The sequence below is a fragment of the Heterodontus francisci genome, chromosome 14 (assembly GCF_036365525.1).
Source record: "Heterodontus francisci isolate sHetFra1 chromosome 14, sHetFra1.hap1, whole genome shotgun sequence".
Classification (NCBI taxonomy): domain Eukaryota; kingdom Metazoa; phylum Chordata; class Chondrichthyes; order Heterodontiformes; family Heterodontidae; genus Heterodontus; species Heterodontus francisci.
The window spans coordinates 38,041,441-38,062,238 of NC_090384.1; the positions used below are offsets into that span (position 1 = coordinate 38,041,441).

The 20,798-nt window shown below is 41.4% G+C and overlaps 1 protein-coding gene across 6 annotated transcripts in view; it reads left to right on the plus strand.

Moving 5' to 3' along the window:
- The window catches only part of pidd1 (p53-induced death domain protein 1), a 127,425-nt gene that overhangs the window by 31,428 nt on the left and 75,199 nt on the right, over nt 1-20,798 (plus strand). For all 6 annotated transcript variants that reach the window (XR_010976339.1, XM_068046028.1, XM_068046026.1 and 3 more), the window contains 2 exons: nt 10,953-11,088; nt 20,796-20,798. The exon at nt 20,796-20,798 is cut by the window's right edge and continues 148 nt beyond it. Coding sequence is in view for 5 of the 6 variants with exons in the window: in XM_068046028.1 (XP_067902129.1) it covers nt 10,953-11,088; nt 20,796-20,798 (139 nt within the window). In the remaining variant the exon portion in view is untranslated. The remainder of the gene's footprint in view (nt 1-10,952; nt 11,089-20,795) is intronic.

Genomic DNA, 20,798 nt, shown 5'->3' on the forward strand with positions numbered 1-20,798 from the left:
CTCTGTCTCTCACTCTCTCTCTCCCCCTCTCTGTCTCCCTCTCCGCCCTCCCTCTGTCCCTCTCCACCTCCTACCTCTCAGACAGTACCTCTCTTTCCACTACCCCCGTGTCTCTAATGTTCTCCACTCAGTGTTCCCTGCTCTCTCTGGCCCCCCTTTCTCTTTTTCTCTCTCTGTTCTCCCCTCTCCCTCTCAGTTGCAGAGAGTGGAACAATCAGCAGTTGGTTGGTCAGTTCTTTTGAAAAAGATTGCTGTCAGTTTCACAGCTGGCTGCTGCTGACATCAGAAACAGCCATTTCCCAGTCAGAACCCGCTGGAAAGTCCCATGTCTGGAAAGCCGGTCTGACAATGGAAAATTTCTCATCTCCAGTCACGGTGAGGATGGGAACGGCCCCGGGAACAGCTTACATCCGCGGGCCGGATGGAAACATTTGGCGGCCGGATCCTGGCCTGCGGACCGCATGTTGGACAACCCTGATATAGTACATACTACAACCAGTGGTGGAGGGGTAGATATTCAGTCCAGTGGCAGGAGTGCCAAATAAGCTGACTGCTTTGTCCTCAATGCTGTCAAGCCTCTAGAATGTTGTTGCAGCTGCAGCCATCCAAGCAGGTGATAAGCTTTCCACCACACTCCTGATGTGCCATGTTGAGGATGGAGAGGCTTTCAGGAGTTGGGAATGAGCCATCCTGTCTCTGTCCTGTGCTTGTAGCTAATAATGCTAAAATAGCTGGTCTAGCTAAGTTTCTGGTCCATAATGACCCCCCCAAGATGTTGGTGGTGGGGCACATGGCAATATTGGTTCTGTTGAAAATCAGGAGGAAGGGTCTGGGATTTCTTTTGTTTGTTTTGCTGGGGATGGTCATTGCCTAACACTTGTTTGGCACAAATGTCACATGCTACTTGTCAGCCTGGCTCTGTACATTGTCTAGGTCCTGTTTTAGGAGGAGTTGTGAATGGGGCTGAACATTGTAGCACCATCAACAAACAGCCCCACTCCTGATCAACGAACAGAGGAAATGTCATTGATGAAGTAGCTGAAGATAATCAGTTCATACTTTAAATCTAATTCACAAGCATGCTTGTTCAGACATACAAATCACTACTATTAAATCTGTAAATGGAAAACAAGAAACCCTTTACAAATGTGGGGCATTGATTGCAACCTGATATTTGATTGGTTGATTTATTAACAAGACAATCTTTTTAAGGGGCTGACGAAGTCAGTTAGTTCTAGGTGTGATGGATTCGAAAAGCAGTAGAATGGCTTGGCTCAGTTCTTTTCCTCCTTAAACATTTCACTGTGCTTTCCTCCTTTAAGATGCTCCTTAAAACATTCCTCTTTTCTGCCCTAATATCTCCTTATGTGGCTTGGTATCAAATTTTGTTTGACAATTCTCCTGTGAAGCATCTTGGGACATTTTACTGTGTTAGAAGTGCTATATAAATTCAAGTTGTACTTGTTTAGAAAGAGCAAGACTTTGGTACAGATGGATACTAATCAGCATGACATGAGGGGGAATATGGATTTTATAATCTCCCTTAAAAATGAGAAGTAACATCACTTGAAGTAGGTTATTTTTCACAAGACAGATATAATTTTAAACTTGAGGCAGTGGAGACAGTGAATTGATGTAGATCCACCAGATTTGGGTGATGGGGATTTAGTGCAAGATAGGATAGATGCAGCAGAGTTTTAAACAAGTTGACCTTTACGCAGGCCAGCAAGCAAGGCACTGGAGTAGTAGCGTCTGGTTGGGGCAATGGTGTACATAAGAGGCAATATGCAGAATGCCAATCTGTGCCTGTAATAGCAATATTCACTAAACTCTTTGAAATTAATCGCCAGTATTACAGGACATTTCCACAACCAAATACAATTGAGGGTGTTCACACACACAGTGCTACAGAGGAAGTAGTGAATAGATTCAAACATTATATGCTAAAATGTGTGCAAAAATACCAAAATGCATCCTGGCATTATAGTCTGAAAAAATGTAACCTCAAGCCAAAAAATCAGGCAGCAAGGTAGAAAATATTAAATCCTCTGTCAAATCCAGGACTGTTCTGAGCTACAGATGGGTCTGATAATCCCCAGCAATGCTACTGGAGTTAAAACCAAAATGCATTGTTTGACATTCTAATAGCACATTAGGTTTTCACATCAGATTGTGACTCAGACTTTCCAGGCTCAGAATTCCCTCTTATCAGCCAGGGCCAAATAGAGACAATCGGAATGAAGAACTGACCCTTGGCATTCACATACACATCACAAAAAACAAAAATGCAAGCAGTGCATTTGCTCATCTTAGTACAACCATCCAGAAAAGCCTCTCCAATGATTTGTTTAATAACTCCAGAACAGCTATACACAAAAGTCCATTCCGCTATTTGTGTGAAGAAGCGTAACCAGACCTAAATGTGCCTTCCACTGTTGTAAGATCACTTTAAGTTGATGTCGTTTAAGAACTCAGTATGCTAATGAGCTAAATACCAGGATGTTGCCATGTGACTAGAAGCCATAGTCACTCTACACTGTAATACCCTGGACAAAGGTTCTGTATATAGTTTGCTCTGTATTGTATATACTAGTATAGCTGTTGATAGACCTTATAGAGATCTTCAAGGAACTGGAATCCATGTACCTCATTGTATTGCTTAAGATAAAACAAAGAAACACTTGTTCCCTTGTCCTACCCTCACGTTTTAATTTTGAAGTAATTTTTCTTTTTTATCTTTTCCATGCTATTTAATATCATTTATACCTTTATAAGATCAGCTCTCAGTCACCTCCTTCAACGCTGAAAAGCCCAGGTTTATCCACTTTTTCTCATAGCTCATTTCTCATTTTTTCTCATCAGAATGGTGTCTTTTCTCTGAACTGCCATCTGTCTACGAATATCTCCTTTCTGTCCCTTTGTGCTCAAAACTGTAAATGATATTCAAAGTGTGATCTGAGCAGAGCAATAAACAGTTTGACCATGATGTCCTCTGACTTATACCTTACTATTTTATCTAAATAGTTGAGCATTCAATGTATTGTACTAATTGCTGTTCTGCATTCACTGTGCTATCTAATTAGGTCCAACATCTTGCAAGATACTTATTCAGACAAGGGATTTCTCTTCAATTCTATCACTGCCATAGAAGACTGTTCCCACCAATTAGAAAAGGAATTAATAATAGCAATTAAGGCACGGGAACAGGAAGAGCTAAAATTTTTGTGATATCACATGTTTTTGTTGCATCAGTAAAAATAAATTTATCTCAAAATTCCACATCTGACAGCTGATTAATGTTATGAAAGTGCTTCTGTTTTTTAAAATAAATTTTTTGAGGAATTCATAGACAAACTGAAGAAATGTTGGACCAGTTTTTTTCTAAGAGGGTCATCAAGAGGACACTGAAAGGACTTGTTTGACAACAACATTTACTGGTTGTCACATGACACAAGTTAAAAATAGAACAGAAACCCTGGTAACTGGGGAAGATGTGCGCAGAGAAGTGACAGGTTAGACGGTGGACTTTCTGCTTCCAGTTTCACTTTTGAATTGTTTTGAGTTGGGAATGAACTGTTTAAAAAGGGGTTGGAGTTTTTAAAAATCAGCCTGAAGGACAGAACCCCAGTTCAGCTCAGCTTGCAGGAGAAGAAGAGAAAAGGGAGAGAACTTCCAAGGAGGGAAGAGAACTTCCAAGGAGAGAAGAGTACTTCCAAGGAAGGAGAGAAGACCACAACCCAGCTTAGCTTTCCAGCACCTCTCTAAAAGACCCTGAGAAGTCCACTGTGTCAACTCATCTCGTCTCCTGTCTTTGAAGAAAAGCCTGCTAAATTAATTCTCAACACTGTCTGGAAAGAACTGTTCCAAAAGATCCCAGTGACTTGTCTACGTCTGTATGCCAGTTTTGGAACACAACATAGCTCATCTGTGGTTTCTTCAAGAATGAGCAAATATTCAGCCCAAGTGTTTTTTTTTGTCTCAAAACAAAAATCCCTTTATTTTTCTGGTTAACTGGTGTATGTGTGTGTGATTGTGAGGGGCTAAGGTAAAAGGGAACTTTAATATCTCAATCTGTGTTTATGATTTACTTCATTGCTGGTTAAGACTTGTTTCATAATAAACTGATAGTTTTTCATTTATTAAAGAAATCTGGTTGGTGTATTTTATTCTGGGATAAAAATAGACTATATGATTGACCGTATCAGTAAGTGGGAAAAGATTTAAATATACGTTGTGACCCGTGGAGAAGTCAAACTAGAATAAACGGTGCGCTCCTCCCGCGTCGGTTGTAACACTTTAGATATATTTGTAAATTATGGAAAAATTAAAGTGTTCTTAACACAGCTATGATTCTGTCAAACCACAGGCATTTTTTTTGCTTTGAGTTATCCTGTAATTAAAATTAAGCAATTTATGTAAAATAACCGAGAGGAAAGGACTTGCATTTATAAAGCGTCATTCTCAACCTTAGGATGTCTCAAAGTGCTTGACACCCAATGGAGTACTTTTGAAGTGTATTCGCTGTTGTAATGCAGAAAAGCATGTAGCCAATTTGTGCACAGCAAGCTCCCACCAGCAGTATTGGTAGAATTGACCAGATAATCTGTTTTAGTGGTATTGGCTGGGGGATAAATATTGGCCAGGATCCCAGGGAGAACTCCCCAGCTCTGTTACATTCATCAGAAATGATGGAGGGGCCTCAGTTTAAAATCAAAAAGATAGACCGTCCAACAATGGTGCACTCAAGCGTCAGTCTAGATTAGGATTGTCCAACTTTTTCGCCTGGGGGGGTGCCACATTACAATTTTTGTCTTACATTGGGGGCGGGGTGAGACAATTGCAGAAAGATAAAGGCATTAAATTTTATCTTATTATTAATCAAAACTGCAACAAATGCACATTTTTGTGAAGAAACTTTAAATGAGAAGACTAATTTATTGACTTACTTTCTTGATCACACTCTTTCTCTGTATCCCCCTCTCTGTCCCTCTCTACCCCACTGCGGGGTTTTCTGGCGGTCTATTAAAAAAAACCCCGAATCTGTCCGAAGTTGGGGAACGGCTGTTCCCACTGTCAGCTGTGAAACCAACTTGCGATGTTTTTAAAAAGATTGGTCTGCAAGATTCTTAAGACAATGGGAAATTTCTCATCTCCAGTCACTGAACCCTGGTGAGGATGAGGAACAGCCCGGGTACTGTTTACATCCGCAGGCCGGATGGAAACCTTTGGGGGCCGGATGCTGGCCTGCGGGCTGTATGCTGGACAATCCTGAATTAAGGGAAGTTAGAGTACAGAATATGCCCTGGGCAGAGACTTCACTGATCACCACCAAGAATGGCTCGACAGTTCCATTGACCAAACTAACCGAGACTTGAAACCCATAACTGCCAGTCTGGACCTCTATTACGTGACAAAGGAATCAACACAAGAAAGTAAAATACTTGATCCTGTTCTCTCCAACCTACTTGAAGCAGACAAGTTTGTTCACAATATCATTGGTGGGGGTGATTATCACATAGTCTTTGTGAAAATGAAGTCTCGCCTCCCCAGTGAGGACATCCTCCATCATGTTGTATGGCACTACTGCCATTCTAACTACGATAGCTTTGGACAGAACTGGCAGCCCAAAACTGGGCATCCATGAGGATTTGTGGACCATTAGCAGCAACTTTCTTAAATGCATTCCATGAACTCGGCCTCCACATTATTACTGTAAATTTGGTTTGTCCAGTCTAAATTAAGATTAAAGTCCCCTATGATTACTATATTACCCTTGTTGCATGCACCAGTAATTTCTTGATTTATATTCTGCCCAACACTACAACTACTGTTACGAAGGCCTATTAACTAATCCCACCAGTGCTTCTGCTCCTTGTTGTTCCTTTGCTCCACCCAAACTGATTCTACATCTTAATTTTCTGAGCTAAGATCCTTTTCTCTCAACTGTTTTTGTCCCATCCTTTCTTAACAGGCAACCCAACGTCCTTTTTCACTAATATAAGAGCAAGATACTGCGGATGCTGGAAATCTGAAATACAGACAGAAAATGCTGGAAATACTCAGCAGGTTTGGCAGCGTCTGTGGAGAGAAAAACAGAGTTAACATTTCAGTTCGGTAACCTTTCATCAGAACTGTGAAAAATTAGAAATGCATTAGGTTTTAAGCAGGTGAAATAGGGGAGGATGAGAAAAAGAACAAAAGAGAAGGCCTGTGATAGGGTGGAAGACAGGAGAGGTTAAATGACAAAAGAGATGGTCGTGCAGACCCAAAGGGAGTGTTAATTGTTCAAGAAAAGAAACAGAAAAACAAAAGATGTGTCAGGAGACGTTAATGGCAGAATAATGAACAGCTCGCATCCAAAAGCAAAGAAAGAGAAAAACAAGGGTAAGACAGAAACATACAAAGAAAAGGAAACAAAATGGGGGCAGAGATTATGGTCTGAAATTGTCAAACTCAGTTTTGAGTCTGGAAGGCTGTAAAGTGCCTAATCGAAAGATGAGGTGCTGTTGCTCGAACTTATGTTGAGCTGCATTGGAACACTGCAGTAGGTGTAGGACAGAGAAGTCAGCATGAGAGCAAGGTGGAGAATTAAAATGATAGGCGACCAGAAGCTTGGGGTCATGCTTGCGTCATTCTCAATCTTAGGACGTCTCAAAGTGCTTAACAGCCAATGGAGTACTTTTGAAGTGTATTCGCTGTTGTAATGCAGAAAAGCATGCAGCCAATTTGTGCACAGCAAGCTCCCACCAGCAGTATTGGGATAATTGACCAGATAATCTGTTTTAGTGGTATTGGTTGACTCTTGCCTTCCTTTTCTTCACTTCTCTGTCTCTATTTCTGGATCACCCTGAATTGGTTGGTTGGGGGAACAGAGGTGTTCCGCAAAGCAGTCATCCAAACTGTGTTTGGTCTCCCCAGTGTAGAACAGGTTGCATTGTAAGCAGTGAATACCATATACTAAATAAAAGAAGTACACATAAATTGCTGTTTCACCTGGAAAGAGTGTTTGGGGTCATGGATGGGTGTTGCATCTCCTGTGCTTACATGGAAAGGTGACATGGGAAGGGGGGGGGTGGTTGTTGAAGGTGATTTAAGGAGTGGAACAGGATGTCGCAGAGGGAACAGAATGCTGAAAGGTGAGTGGAGGGGAAGATGTGTTTGGTGGAGGCATCACGCTGGAGATAGTGGAGGATGATCTGTTAAATACAGAGGCTGGTAGGTAAGAAGATGAAGACCCTGGGAACCCTATTATGGTTCTGGGGTACAGGGGAAAGGGTGAGAGCAGAGGTGTGGGAAATGGGTCAGACACGGTCGAGGGCCTTGTCAACCACTGTTGACAGAGGTGGGGGGAGCAGAGTGGTGAGGTTGGGGGTGGGGTCCTCAGCTGAGAAAAAAGGAAGACATATCAGAAGTACTGTTGTGGAAGGTTGCATCATAAGAACAGATGTGACCGAGAAACTGGGAGAATAGAATGGAGTCCTTACAGGAAGCAGGGTGTGAGGAAGTGCAGCGAGGGTAGCTGCAGACTTATGAATATTTGTTGCTAGCCTAGCCCCATAAATGGAGACAGAGAAGTCAAGGAAGGGAAGGCAAGAGTCAGAGATGGACCATGTGAAGGTGAGAGAGGGTGGAAATTGGAAGCAAAGTCGATGACATTTTCCAGTTCAGGGCAAGAGCAGGAAGTGGCACTGATACAGTCATTCAATACTGGATAAAGAGGTGAGGGAGGGGGCCTACATAGGACGGGACAACGTAAGTTCCAAATATCTCTCAAAAAGGCAGGTATGGCTAGGACCCATGTGGGTACCCGCAGCAACACCTTTTATTTGAAGGAAGTGAGTGGAGTTCAAAGAGAAGTTGTTCAATGCCTATCTCTTCTAATGTTCAAGTATCGTGGAATATTTAATTTCCAATCTTGGTCACACTGCAACCGTGTCTTTGTAATGGCTATTAGATCAGACCCATTAATTTCTACCTGTGCTGTTTATTGTATTTGCACATTGAAATGGAGTGCCTTTAATTTTTTTCTTTTTTCTCCCCCCTGATGGCACCCTAGTCGCTAATGCCCCATTATCTTTGTTAAGTACTCTGTCCCTCCCTGATCCACCAAGAACAGCAGTGCAGGGGAAACACTAGCATCTCCAAATTCCTGTCCAAGTCACAAACCGTCTTGACTTGCATGTAAAGGTCACGGTGCTTCACTGTTACTGAATCAACCTCCTTTAATCCCTACTTAACATTGTGGAAGCATAATCACCAGAATAACTGTAGCAGTTTCAAGGAGGCCCAACTGCACATTCTCAAGGCAGCTAGGGATGGGAAATAAATACAGCCTTGCCAGTGTCGCCCACATCCTGAGAACTAGAGGTACCCTATGTTTGTAGGACCTTCCACCATACACTTGTAATGCCACTTCCTCAAATAGGTCAGAGGCTGGTTAGGCAGGATCTTCTCCTTGAAATTCATGTCTACTGCTGTTTATTAGCTTATGCCTATAATACAAGTTAACCTCTAATGATTGATTCTGCTATTTTATCTAATATTGATGTAACACTAATGGGTCTACAGTTTCTTTGGTCTGTTTCATCACCCTTTTAAATTAGGTGCCATGTTAGCTGTTTCCAATGTTGTGAACCTCCCCAGTGCTCTTTGACTTCCATATAATTCTTCACAAATCTCTTTTATTGTCTCTTTCACTACACTTGGGTAAACACCTGGAGTTTCCACTGGGTTATGCCTTTTTATAGCGTAATTTTCCCAAAATTACCCAAACCAGTTCAAAAAATTGTTGAATTTTGAGTGCATCTTTTGCGCTATTTTAAAAAACATCATGCTAGAAGCTGGCCCTGTCCACAAAACTGGTCACCAACCCCCAGCTCAAATTAATCACATTATATTCATCAAACAGTTGCAAGTTACCACTCTTAAATATATCAAGGAATATTTTTTAAAGCAAAAATTAATTTTAAAATATTACATTCTAAAATGCTGCTCAATTACACTGGTTCTTGGCAGATTTGACATTCAGCAGCAGAACTAGAGGAATTTTGGACATGGTTTGCGTCTGGCTGACTGGTTGCACCTAAGGCGAAAACTCCAACCATTCTGTTCCAGTGGCTTTTAAAGTCATTTATGCTGGGGTTGTGGATTCTTACGTTATCACAATTGGGAAGGTCGTGTTGCTCATATTTTCCATAGTGAATGTTTGGAATGTGTTCATCCTCTGTTTTGGTTCCGTTAGCATCTTCTAAGAATCTCTGCCTTACCTCTTACTGTTACGTTTTGCAGCTGCACCTGTTTTTATTTTTCCATGTCTTGCTTTGCTCGAATATCCCTGTAACTTTTCTGCATGTCTCTATTCAACCCAGGGAACTCCTTCACCATTCGCTCTACAGAATTTTGAAAGGTTATTTTTCACTTCTGCACTACTTAGTTAATCCATTTAGGATCATGCCTTTTAGTCTACATTTTCTAACCTGGGATATATATTTGTTTTGAATTCTCAGCATTATGACTTTAAGGATGTTCAACTTGACTTTTATTGAAATGTCATTGAACAAACTCTTCCTCCCTGATCAACAATTTACTTTTCCTTCATTTTCTTAAAGAATATGCTTGATTCTTGATCTTTGATATTTCTGGATCCCAGATCATGTTGAATATGATTATTCTGTGATCCTCTTATCTGCTATCCTCTTAGGGTGCTACACGTTTCATATTGGATATGTAATTTGGGTCATTTACCATTACCAAGACAAGATGTGCATTCAGGCATGACATGTTCTGATGAAGAGTCAGTGACCTGAAACGTTAACTCTGCTTCTCTCTCCACAGATGCTGCCAGACCTGCTGAGTATTTCCAGCATTTCTTGTCTTTATTTCAGATTTACAGCATCTGCAGTATTTTGCATTTATTTTATGACATGTACTAACATGGACTCCAAATTACTTGAGTATTCCCAGTTTATATATGGTTGATTAAAGTCCCCAACTAAAATAACTTTGCTGTTTTCACACACCCTTCAGCTTTCTTTGTAGCGCAAACTGCCTTTTTTATGGATATTCCCTCTCTCTACAAACTGCAAGAGTTCTTTATGAAGGGAGTTTGGGTGCAGACCCTCAGCACAAAACCACACATAAATTTGTATAGTTTCTGTAACAGAGGCCATAAAGATAGCTGTTGCAGGAAATTTAAAAAACATCAGAGTGCGGTCAGTGCTTTGTTTAAGGCGCATTATTAGAGTATAGGGAAGTTTACTCTGCATCTGGCCTTGCTATACCTATCCTAACAGTGGTGATTATAGATGCTGTATACTCAAAATGGAAATACAAAATCATTTCACATTACTGGTGTTCTGGATTTACCTCCCTAAATCTCTCTGCCTCTGTACTTCCCGCTTCTCCTTTAAGACGCTCCTTTAAAACCCAGCTCTTGATCAAGATTTTGGTCATCTGCCCAAATAACATCTCATGTGGCTTGGTGTCACATTTCGTTTGATAATACTCCTGTGAAGTGCCTTGGGAAGTTTTACTATGTTAAAGGGTGCTATATAAATACAAGTAATCATTGTTGTGTTCGACTAGCTTTAATACCTAATATTTATTTCCTTTTTGTTCCTTCCAAACATGATTTTCTGTTCCAGAGCCATACACCATTCCGTAGCTAAGAGGGTGGGTAGGGACCCTGAATTATGTTTCTGTTGGTTGAGGAGTGAATGAGATGACCTTTGGTCGGCTGTGCATCTCCTCTATGGAAATGCACATAACATATAATGAGTGCCTCACCTTGGTGATTTTGGAATTCAGTATTTGTGTCTTTTTCAACTACTGAAGCCAAAAAAATTACTTCTGAATCATACACTAATTGGAACTGTCCAAATTATGTTCAGCCTGTTCAGTTTAAAAAAAAAAGTCTGAAAATTTGATATTTTTTTTATTACCCTCTGATCCAGGTTTAAATCTGGACCGTTCCAAATTACACTTACTTCATGGAGATCCAGAAGTCCAGGACTGGACGGACATTACTAATCAAGTGGTGCTGGAATTCACGCACCTTTATGCTGTTTTTGAAGTTAACCATTTCTCGTGGTAAGATTTGTAAAGTTTCACTGTTGGGTTTAAGCTGACATGCCTGGTGGTGGGAGATCGGAATTGTGTTGACCCTGTCTTGCATGCTTTGTGATTGAACCTCAAGTGAGGCAGGTCAACAACATTCTAGTATCCAATTGATGATTAACCAGCTAACCCAGCTGAGTGAGAGGACTCGGAGTGGAAAACCTGTCATTGGGAGCTGGGATTTTTCCCACTTGTCTCTGGATAATTTTATAAACCCAATGCCCTAGCAGGACAAGCAGGGGGAAGTTTACCAGTGAATTATGCCAGTATGCTGTGCAGAATGTAGCCTATTAAACTCCAGAAGTACCTCTGTGCACACTTAGAGGCCCTTAAGCCTTGGCTGTTAACAATCTGGATAAAAGTGTCAAGTGTCTATTATGTGTACAGTGGGATCTCCATATTGGACAAATTGAAAATTCTTAAGTGGAATTCTCAGTCGTTCGTTTGGAAAGTCTGAAGCAAGGTGTGATAGGTTTCCAAGCATGTCAATCACCCAGCTAACCAAAGAAAAATCAACCAATAGAATCTTCTGGAGTGTAATGGAAATTATTTTGTTAAAGGAGTCCTTGTCATAGCTCTCCAGCTGCAGAAGACATTGAAATGTGCAAGTGTCTGAATGTTAGAAGCAATTTCAGCTAAAAGCTTTGGGCATAATTCTGTTTCACTGTGTATGTGTCTTCAATGCCTAGGAATGCAGGTTGAACATTGCTTGGACAGAAAGTGCTATTCTTATATGGATGGGAGCTGATTTGTTTAGCCCATGACTGCAGTTAAGTAATTACATAAAAACTCTTTGTTATTATGAATATGATAAAAGTGGCTGGTTCTGGTGTAAGATAGCTTAAAATACAAACTGCATCTTCACTAGAAATAACTAGAATTCCCCAAGTAAAACGCTGTTAATAGCAATCCTGGGTGGGACTGAAAAATAAGCCATTTGACTTATTTCCAGGAAAGTGTGATGACTGCAGTGCAAAATATGTGCTTTGCTTTGCCTACTTTTCACTGGATAATTAATCCTGCATGATTTCTCAAGCAATTTTTGTCCTTTTATGTCTATATAACAGCAGTGACTACATTTCAAAAGTAATTCATTTAGTGTGAGGCGCTTTGGGACATCTGAGGGGGAGGAAAATTTAACCCCTAAGATCATGTGGGTGGGACAGATAAAACTTAGATTTTTGTTTAGGAATGCAACCCGGCTCCAACGCCCCCGCTTCTGGGTTTAATGAAGGAACATTTGGATGCCAATGAGAAATCTACTTGTTGAAGTTGGGAATTTGATTATTGCAAGTGGGTAGGTAGTTATTGGTGCAATTAACGTCCATGGGAGACGTTAATGAGATCTTTGCAAATTGTTTTCAACTTCATTCCAAATTAAATGTCAGCAGCATGGGATTCCAGGGGCTTGGGAAACTGACCAGGGAAGGGGGAAGAGATTGAGCCATAGTTCAGCTGGGTATTTAAATTTGTCGTTGTCCCATTTGAATAAAAGCACACTTAATACAGCTGCTGTCTTAGTGTCTCAGTTTCCTCTGGCAAACATTTGGCAGAAAGTTTATGTGGATACAGGTTTGCTGGGAGCTTTGAAATTGACAAGATCAGGTTGGGAGGTGAGTCAGATGTGTTTGACAGCACATCAAAAGAGGAAGACATCATCATTCACATCAGCAATTACGTGGTGTGCTGGAATCAGGGGGTGCACAGCAGGGAAGTGTACAGGAGAGGAGCCAAGGTTGCAAGAGGCACTACCCATGCTATTGGGTTTACAGACAAAGGCTCAGCTTCCTTGGCCTGAAGAGCACTGCTCCCGCACGCTGAAGGACTTCAGTGAGGTTTAGTCTAATTTAGTATAAGTTTTGTGGCAAAGCCAGCGAGACAAAGACTGCAGCAGCTGAACATAAAGGCTTCTCCTTTTATTCAGTCTTGGTTTCACTTTCACTTTGCTGGCATGTGTGTTCTACAGCAGCCTCTGGAGTATAAAATGTACAGTGCAATTGCAATTTGAAAACACTACAACACTACACACATAGCGCAGTAGAGAGGATTGCCGGTGGAAGAGGACGGTGGGGCTGATCACTCATCTTTTTCTGTGGAGAAATAGAGGAGGAAAGGATAAAGGTGGGGCACCCATCACCAGGCCTGCTGCTAACATTGCTGCCAAGGATGTCCTAATATTGCAATTCAGTTATATTTCCTGGTTTCTGTATCTCTGGCCATTTCTGTAATGGTTCCTAATGGCCCATAGTGCCTTTGCCCATCCAATATCAAAGATCTATACAGGGTATTGGTCTTTGAATTGAAAGGCTTCACCCGCTCCCTGTGAACAAAGTATGCTGTTCCACTTGATTACTTATGGGGGATTTCAGTCAATTCCTATTCATAGCTGCAGTGAATATAATGGGCAAGCAGTCAAGCATGGAATTCCAATTTACAAATGTGTGTCTGATGCCAGGAGATAGTCATCTGACTCTTGAGAAAATAATTGTACAGGTTTTTTGTTTTTTTTTTCTTTTTTATTTGTTTTCAAAATGTGAAGGCCAGCATTTGTTGCCTATCCCTAATTACACTTGAGAAGTTATTGGTGAGCTGCCTTCTTGAACCACTACAGTCCATCTGGTTTAAGTACACCCACAGTGCTGTTAGGAAATTCCAGGATTTTGACTCAGTAACAATGAAGGATCGATGATCTAGTTCCAAGTCAGATGGTGTGTGGCTTGGAGGGGAACTTGGTGTTCCTATACATCTGCTACCCTTGTCCTTCTAGGTTATAGAGGTTGTGGGTTTGGAAGGTGCTGTCGAAGGAGCCTTGGTGAGTTGCTGCACTGCATTTTGTAGATGGGACACACTTCTGCCACTGTGTGCCAGTAGTGGAGAGAATCAATGCTTGAGGTGATGGATGGGTTGCCGATCAAGCCGGCTGCTTTGTCTTAAATGGTGTGACCTTCTTGAGTGTTTTTGGAGTTGCACTCATCCAGGCAAGCGGAGAGTATTCCATCATACTCCTGACTTGTGCCTTGTAGATGGTGGACAGGCTTTGGGCAGTCAGGAGGTGAGTTACTCACTGCAGGATTCCTAGCCTCTGACCTCTCTTCACAGAATCACAGAATTGTTATAGCACAGAAGGAGGCCATTCGACCCGTCGCGTCTGTGCTGGCTCTCCAAAAGAGCAACTTACCCAGTGCCACTCCCCCACCTTCTCCCTGTAGCCTTGCACATTCTTTTCAGATAACAATCTAATTCCCTCTTGAATGCCTCAATTGAACATGCTCCACCACACTCTGTGTAGCCACAGTATTTATATGACTGATCCAATGAAGTTTCTGGTCAACAGTAACCTCCAGGATGTTGATGGTGAGGGATTCAGCGATAGTAATGCCGTTGAACATCAAGAGGGGATGGTTAGATTCTCTCTTATTGGAGATGGTCATTGTCTGGCTTTTGTTGGGGAAATGTTCCTTGCAACTTATTAACCCAAGCCTGAATGTTGTCCAGGTCATGCTTTATGCAGGCATGGACTGCTTCAGTATCTGAAGAGTCGGGAATCGTTCTGAACACTCTGCAACATTAGCGAACATCCTCACTCCTGACCTTATGTTGGAGGGAAGGTCATTGATGAAGCAGCTGAAAATGTTTGGGCCTAGAAGAACTCCTGCAGCAATGTCCTTGGTATTTGGGCAGTCTTGGCAAGGAAGTATTTATTGAACACCCCTACCTCTTGAGGGCATTAAGAGTTAATCAGGTAGCGTGGAAGTGGAGTTACAAATGGGCCAGACCACATCAGCGTGGCAGATTCCTTCTCTGAAAGACCTCAGTGAACCAGCTGGATTTTTATGAAAATCCAGTAGCTTTCATACTTGTTTGCCCTGGTGCCTGCGTGATAAATTACCACATTTATTAAATTACCATAGATCACAGCATATAAGTCGACCTTTGAAGCCTCCAAATATCGTTCCAAAAACAGGGGTTGATTTATATGCTGAGTGTATAATGTGATCCACTGGTGTGGGTTGTCGCCATTTTGAAATGTGGAAAAAATAACACCGGCAATTCATATTAAATTCATATGGCACGGTTTATTGAATAGTTCTACAAAGATACTTTTAACCACAATGAAAGCATTTTAAAACCTGTCATTCATTGTCTTCGGCATCTGATGCAAAGAGTTCAAGGAATGCATTCTGAGTCACTTTGGCTGTGGCATCATTGTTTTGATCTGACTCTGGATCAGATGTGGCACTTTCAGTTTCTTCATCATCCCTCCACAACAAATCATCTTCCTCTCCATCCATTGAGTTGGATATTCTGCATTTTTTGAACAATCTGATGACACTTTGTGCACTAATAGCATCCCACGATTTGATGACAGAACCACTCAAAACATCAAGCAGGGCAGCGCCAATACTTCCGCTCTTTGTAAAAGTTTTTTCTCCATTAACCATCCACCTATTCCATTCGGCACGAAAATGATCTTTGAATGGGTTGTTGAGGCACACATCCAAAGGTTGAACAATGGACATTAGACCCCCTGGTATAACTGCAATGTGGATGTTATTTCTTTGCAGGCACCTCTTAATCTCTTCAGTTATATGGGGTCTGAACATGTCCCACACCAATAAGCTGCATTCTTTATGCAGGCTACCAGGACGCCTATTCCACACATTATCGATCCATAACTTCACTCCATCCTCGTCCATCCAACCGTTATCATGGATACTCCTTCAGGGAACTTAATGTTCGACACGTTTTACTTTTGAAAATTACTATAGGCTTTAATTTCGTTCTGTTGGCCTTGTAGGCTAGTACCACCATGAATCTTGTCTCCTTATGTCCTGTAGTTTTCACTAGAACTGTTTTCGAATCTTTCGACTTCATAGTTCATTTGCTGGGCATATTGAAATTCATGGGCATTTCATCCATATTGCTAATGTGTTATAATGGGTACTCATGTTTTTGCTGCTGTCTGATGATGAATCGCTAGAAACGGTTAATTTTGGCATCAAGGTCTTTTGGTAGTCTTTGTGCAATCTTGGTCTTCTGCTACAACAGTAGATATTTTCATTCCATAAAGCAATTACACCAACTAGCTGTTCTGAAATCTTTGCTGGACTCAGGGTTTGACTTGGCCCGCTTAAGTGTGTATATACACATTGCATTTCTGGTGATGATGTAACCATTCTGACGATTTTCGAGGACCCATTCCAATACATGCTTCTCAAGATCAGGCCAGTGACTAGTCCCTGTTCTCAGAGCACATTTGGTCTTGGGCATCTTCTTCAGGACGGATTCCTTCTTCCATTCTCACACTAGTTTTTCTCTAACACCGAATTCCCTCACTGCAGCACAGTTATTTAATGAGTTAGAAAATGTTACAACTTTTAACTTGAAACCAGCTTCATACTTCATTGGTTTTGCTGGAGAACCCATTTCTCTTCGACTTTCGCCACGCGAGGTCTGCTCTGTGTGCACCTGTCTTAAACTCCCATGCATCTTCGCAACACAGCCCTTTTTGCCTGCTTGATCCATTGTGCCCAATTATAAGGTAAGTAAAACATGTATTTGTGGGGTGAAAAATTGAGACTGTCTACTAATGCGAGTATACCAAGTTGTGGCTGAAAAGCAGGTTGACTTAAACGCTGAGTTTATGGAAAAACATGATTTTTGGGGCTGGAAAAATGGGGCCATCTTATATGCTGGGTCGACTGATACACCGCGATCTACATTAAAGTTCGCAATTTGCCATGATGGGATTCAAACTCCTGATTTCTAGATTGCTTGTCTACTATTATTATAACCATTAGGCCAACTTGTGTGTGAACCTTCTTTTTAGCCTTAAGAGTTTTTTGTTTATTCGTTCATGAGATGTGGGTGTCGCTAGCAAGGCCAGCATTTGTTGCCCATCCCTAATTGCCCTTGACAACTGAGTGGCTTGCTAGGCCATTTCAGAGGGCAGTTAAGAATCAACCACATTGCTGTGGGTCTGGAGTCACATGTAGGCCAGTCCAGGTAAGGACGACAGATTTCCTTCCCTAAAGGACATTAGTGAACCAGATGGGTTTTTATGACAATCAATGATAGATGCATGGCACCATTACTGAGATTAGATTTCAATTCCATATTTTTATTAAATAATTGAATTTAAATTCCACCAGCTGCTGTGGTGGGATTTGAACCCATGTCCCCGGGACATTAGCCTGGGCCTCTAGGTTACTAGTTCAGTGCCATTACCACTACACCGCTATGACCAACAAAACAGACTCTGATGCCCCGCCTGCTCTAATCTCGGGTTCCTGTTGCCAGTTCCTTCCAGTCTGCTGCCAGCTCCCTCACTAACAGTTGGGAAGAGGGTGCTGTCTGTTGCTACGGAAAAATAATGGAGGTTGGAGCACGGACCACATATGAGCGGGCAGATAAACCAGGAGCAGATCTCTGGCCTGGCAGGCAGGTGTTGGTGGGTAGAAGACTGGAGAATGGCACACTGACCTTCAAGACAGCTCCCTCTCAGATACCCTCACCCCAGGTGTCATACCCGTGCTGCTGAACCTCAGAACCCGTAGTTTATTTCCATCAAATCCCCAGATAACACTCCCAACACTCAAACTTCCACTGTTGCTACTAAATGTCAGGTCCAACCTCCCAAGACTTCAAACTTCAGAGCCACCAACAATGCTGAAAAGCCTCGGCGCTCAATGATCCTGCCTGATTCCAGTTCAACCAGTCTGATTTTGATTCAGTTACAGCCAGAGGTCAAGGATCAGGTTGCAGTTGGGGGAAAGTGCAGCAGCAATGTCTGGCTGAGGGTGTTGGTTAAGTCAGGAACAGTGGGGGACATGAATTTGTTGAGAGGCTTTCCTGTTTTGGAGAAACCTGTGCTTTAAATAGAGGTTCTTTGGTGAGGAAACCTGTAGTATTTAGAATAAATATTAAGGTGGTTAAGATTTAGGATATCCTCTCCCACTGGACCTGCCACTAACTCCTCCCAATCACACTAAAATCCCAAGCCCTATACCTTTCCCTCATCACTTTCTCCCTCGTCATCACCATAACTCTCTCTGTTCACACCTTATGCATCCAATATTTCATTCACATCGCTCAGCACCAAACTCTCCATAATCCCAACTTTCCTCTTCCTTCAGTTCCTAACCTTCCTGCTTTGTGCTGTCATTCAATCTAAGCTCCCACTTTACCCCACATTCTCTGCAAATAGAAGAACATCTGTTGTCCAAGTGCACTTCACATACAATGAATTAGTTTTTTGAAGTGTAATCATTTTTATTTAAGCAAATGAGTGGTCAGTTTTCACACAAACAGCAAGTGAGATAAGTGACCAGTTAGTCTTTTTTGGCACTGTTGGTTGAAGGAGGGCTAATGACCTTCTCAGGTGACAGTGTTGAACATTGTGTCCCAACTTATTGCTTCATGACACATTCACTGTCAGACCTTTGCCAGCATAAACACAACTTTCTGCTGCACACAAAAACATGAATACAAAAGTCTATAAATATTTTTGTTATATACAAAATCCATACATTTATTTCATATAATATTACAGTACATGAATTACATATACACACATTATATTTACATAACATGTATACGGCGTATATTAAATGCTACCATTTCAAGTACTTCACGTCAGCTTATTGTAACTCCTGTGACATTATTCATAAGCCTCTGAGTTTGAAAGAGTTGTGTTCAAGGCCTACTCAAGGACTTAATTTTTTGGATGAAACATTAAACTGAGGCCTCGTCTGCTTTTTCAGTTGTATATAAAAGATCCGATGGCACTATTTGAAGAAGAGCACTAGTTCTCCTAGTGTCCTGGCCATTATTTATCTGAACTAATATCACCAAAACAGATTAACTGGTCATTATTTCATTGCTATTTCTGGGACCTTACTGAGTGCATATTGGCTGCCAGGTTTGCCAAAATAACAGTGACTACATTTCAAAAGTATTTAATTGGCTATAAAGTACTTTGGGACATTCTGAAGGTATGAGAAGCGCTATATAAATAAAAGTCCTTCGTATACAAAAATATAAATTTCCATTTTACAATTCCATCTTATTTTCAATTTAATTAATTTCACTGGACTAATATAATTTCTCTTTTACCATCATTTTAGATTTTTTATTTTTGACCAATGTTCCTTACATTACAACGTCTAGAATATTCCATTACTAAAATACTTTTTCTGTTGGATCATATTTTACACATTGTGTACAAATGTGCACAAAATCATAGAATCAAGCCTGAAAATATCAGCCACAGTGCCGTAATAAAACAGTTTAACTTATTAAATTGCTATAAATCAGTGGTTCTGATATATTGTACATTAATTGAAATAATAATAGTAACTGACTCGCCATCAGCAATGCCACAGGAGATCTGTTAGTAAAAGGTTGATGTATCTGGGGACTTCCTGGCTATCACACTTTAGGCATCACACACTATCAAAAACAAAATCGTGTATCACACTTTTTACAAAGATGTATGAAGAACAAAGGCAAAAGCCCAGCCAGGAACACAAAATACTGGAACAGCAATATCTGCAGGCACTCAACTAACCTTCCTACACACAAAGCCAGGGTTCTGATCTTCAGCCTTACTGGCAATTGACCTTTGAAGGGACTCGGTCAGTGTTTAATTAACATCAATTAGACAACTTGGATAACAGCTGCCTTATCCTGGAGAATTAGGGTAGTCCCGCTTTGAATGAATTTCTCCCACTTAGTATTGGCAATATTCACGGTTCACACGAGTCCTGCAGCTATTGATTTTTTTTTTGGCCAACACTTGATGATTTACACCAGCAAATTTAAATGCGTGGAAGACTGCATTTTAAATTCATATGAACATACAAAATTGAGAGACAGGAAAATACCAGCTGGTCCATCAAGCCTGCCTCGCACCTATTATGGCTGGAATATCATGACTAAACACTTGCTCCCTTTATCTTCCTTCCCTACCCCTACAGCCATAATGTCTTTGGAGAGGTGAAAAAATACTCTGGAAAATTCCTCTCTGAGGTGATCCGAGAACTCCCTACCTAACAGCACTGTGGGTTCACCACCACCTTCCCGAGGGCAATTAGGGATGGCCAATAAATGCTGGCCTGGCCAGTGACGCCCACATCCATGCACAAATAATAAAAAAAAAATTTAAACCAGTCCAGGAGATCACATGGTCCAAAATTCCCCATGTCTGTTTGCCTCCACTTTCTTCTCAAGGCTGTTGTTTTTTTTGCGGTTGACTGCAGTGTTTGGAATTTCCAGAACCCAGTAGATTGATACAGGCTTGCTCTCTGGTGGTGAAGAGCTGCTTCCTCATTGGTCTAAATTAATCAGTCAGGAAGCAGTCTTTTCCAATCCTCCATGTTTGTGAAGTTTAAATGGCTAAAGGTAGCATCAGAAGAAATTTATGCACGGAAGCATGCAAATGAGAAACAAGTGCCCGTAGGCTTGGAGATTCGAAAAAAGGGAACGCGTGTGTCAGGTCTGACCTGTGTCTGTTACCTGGGTTATACCAGTGGCCTGGGGCTGGGTCTCCTTCCAAATAGTTTTTCCCCTTTTTAGGAAGGTGTGCATGGCATCCACACTGCAGTATTGGAGAATCACAACTATTTGTCCAATCCGATTGCCTTGGCTGATGAATTATGCTTTGTTTTTGGGTTAAACAGGTA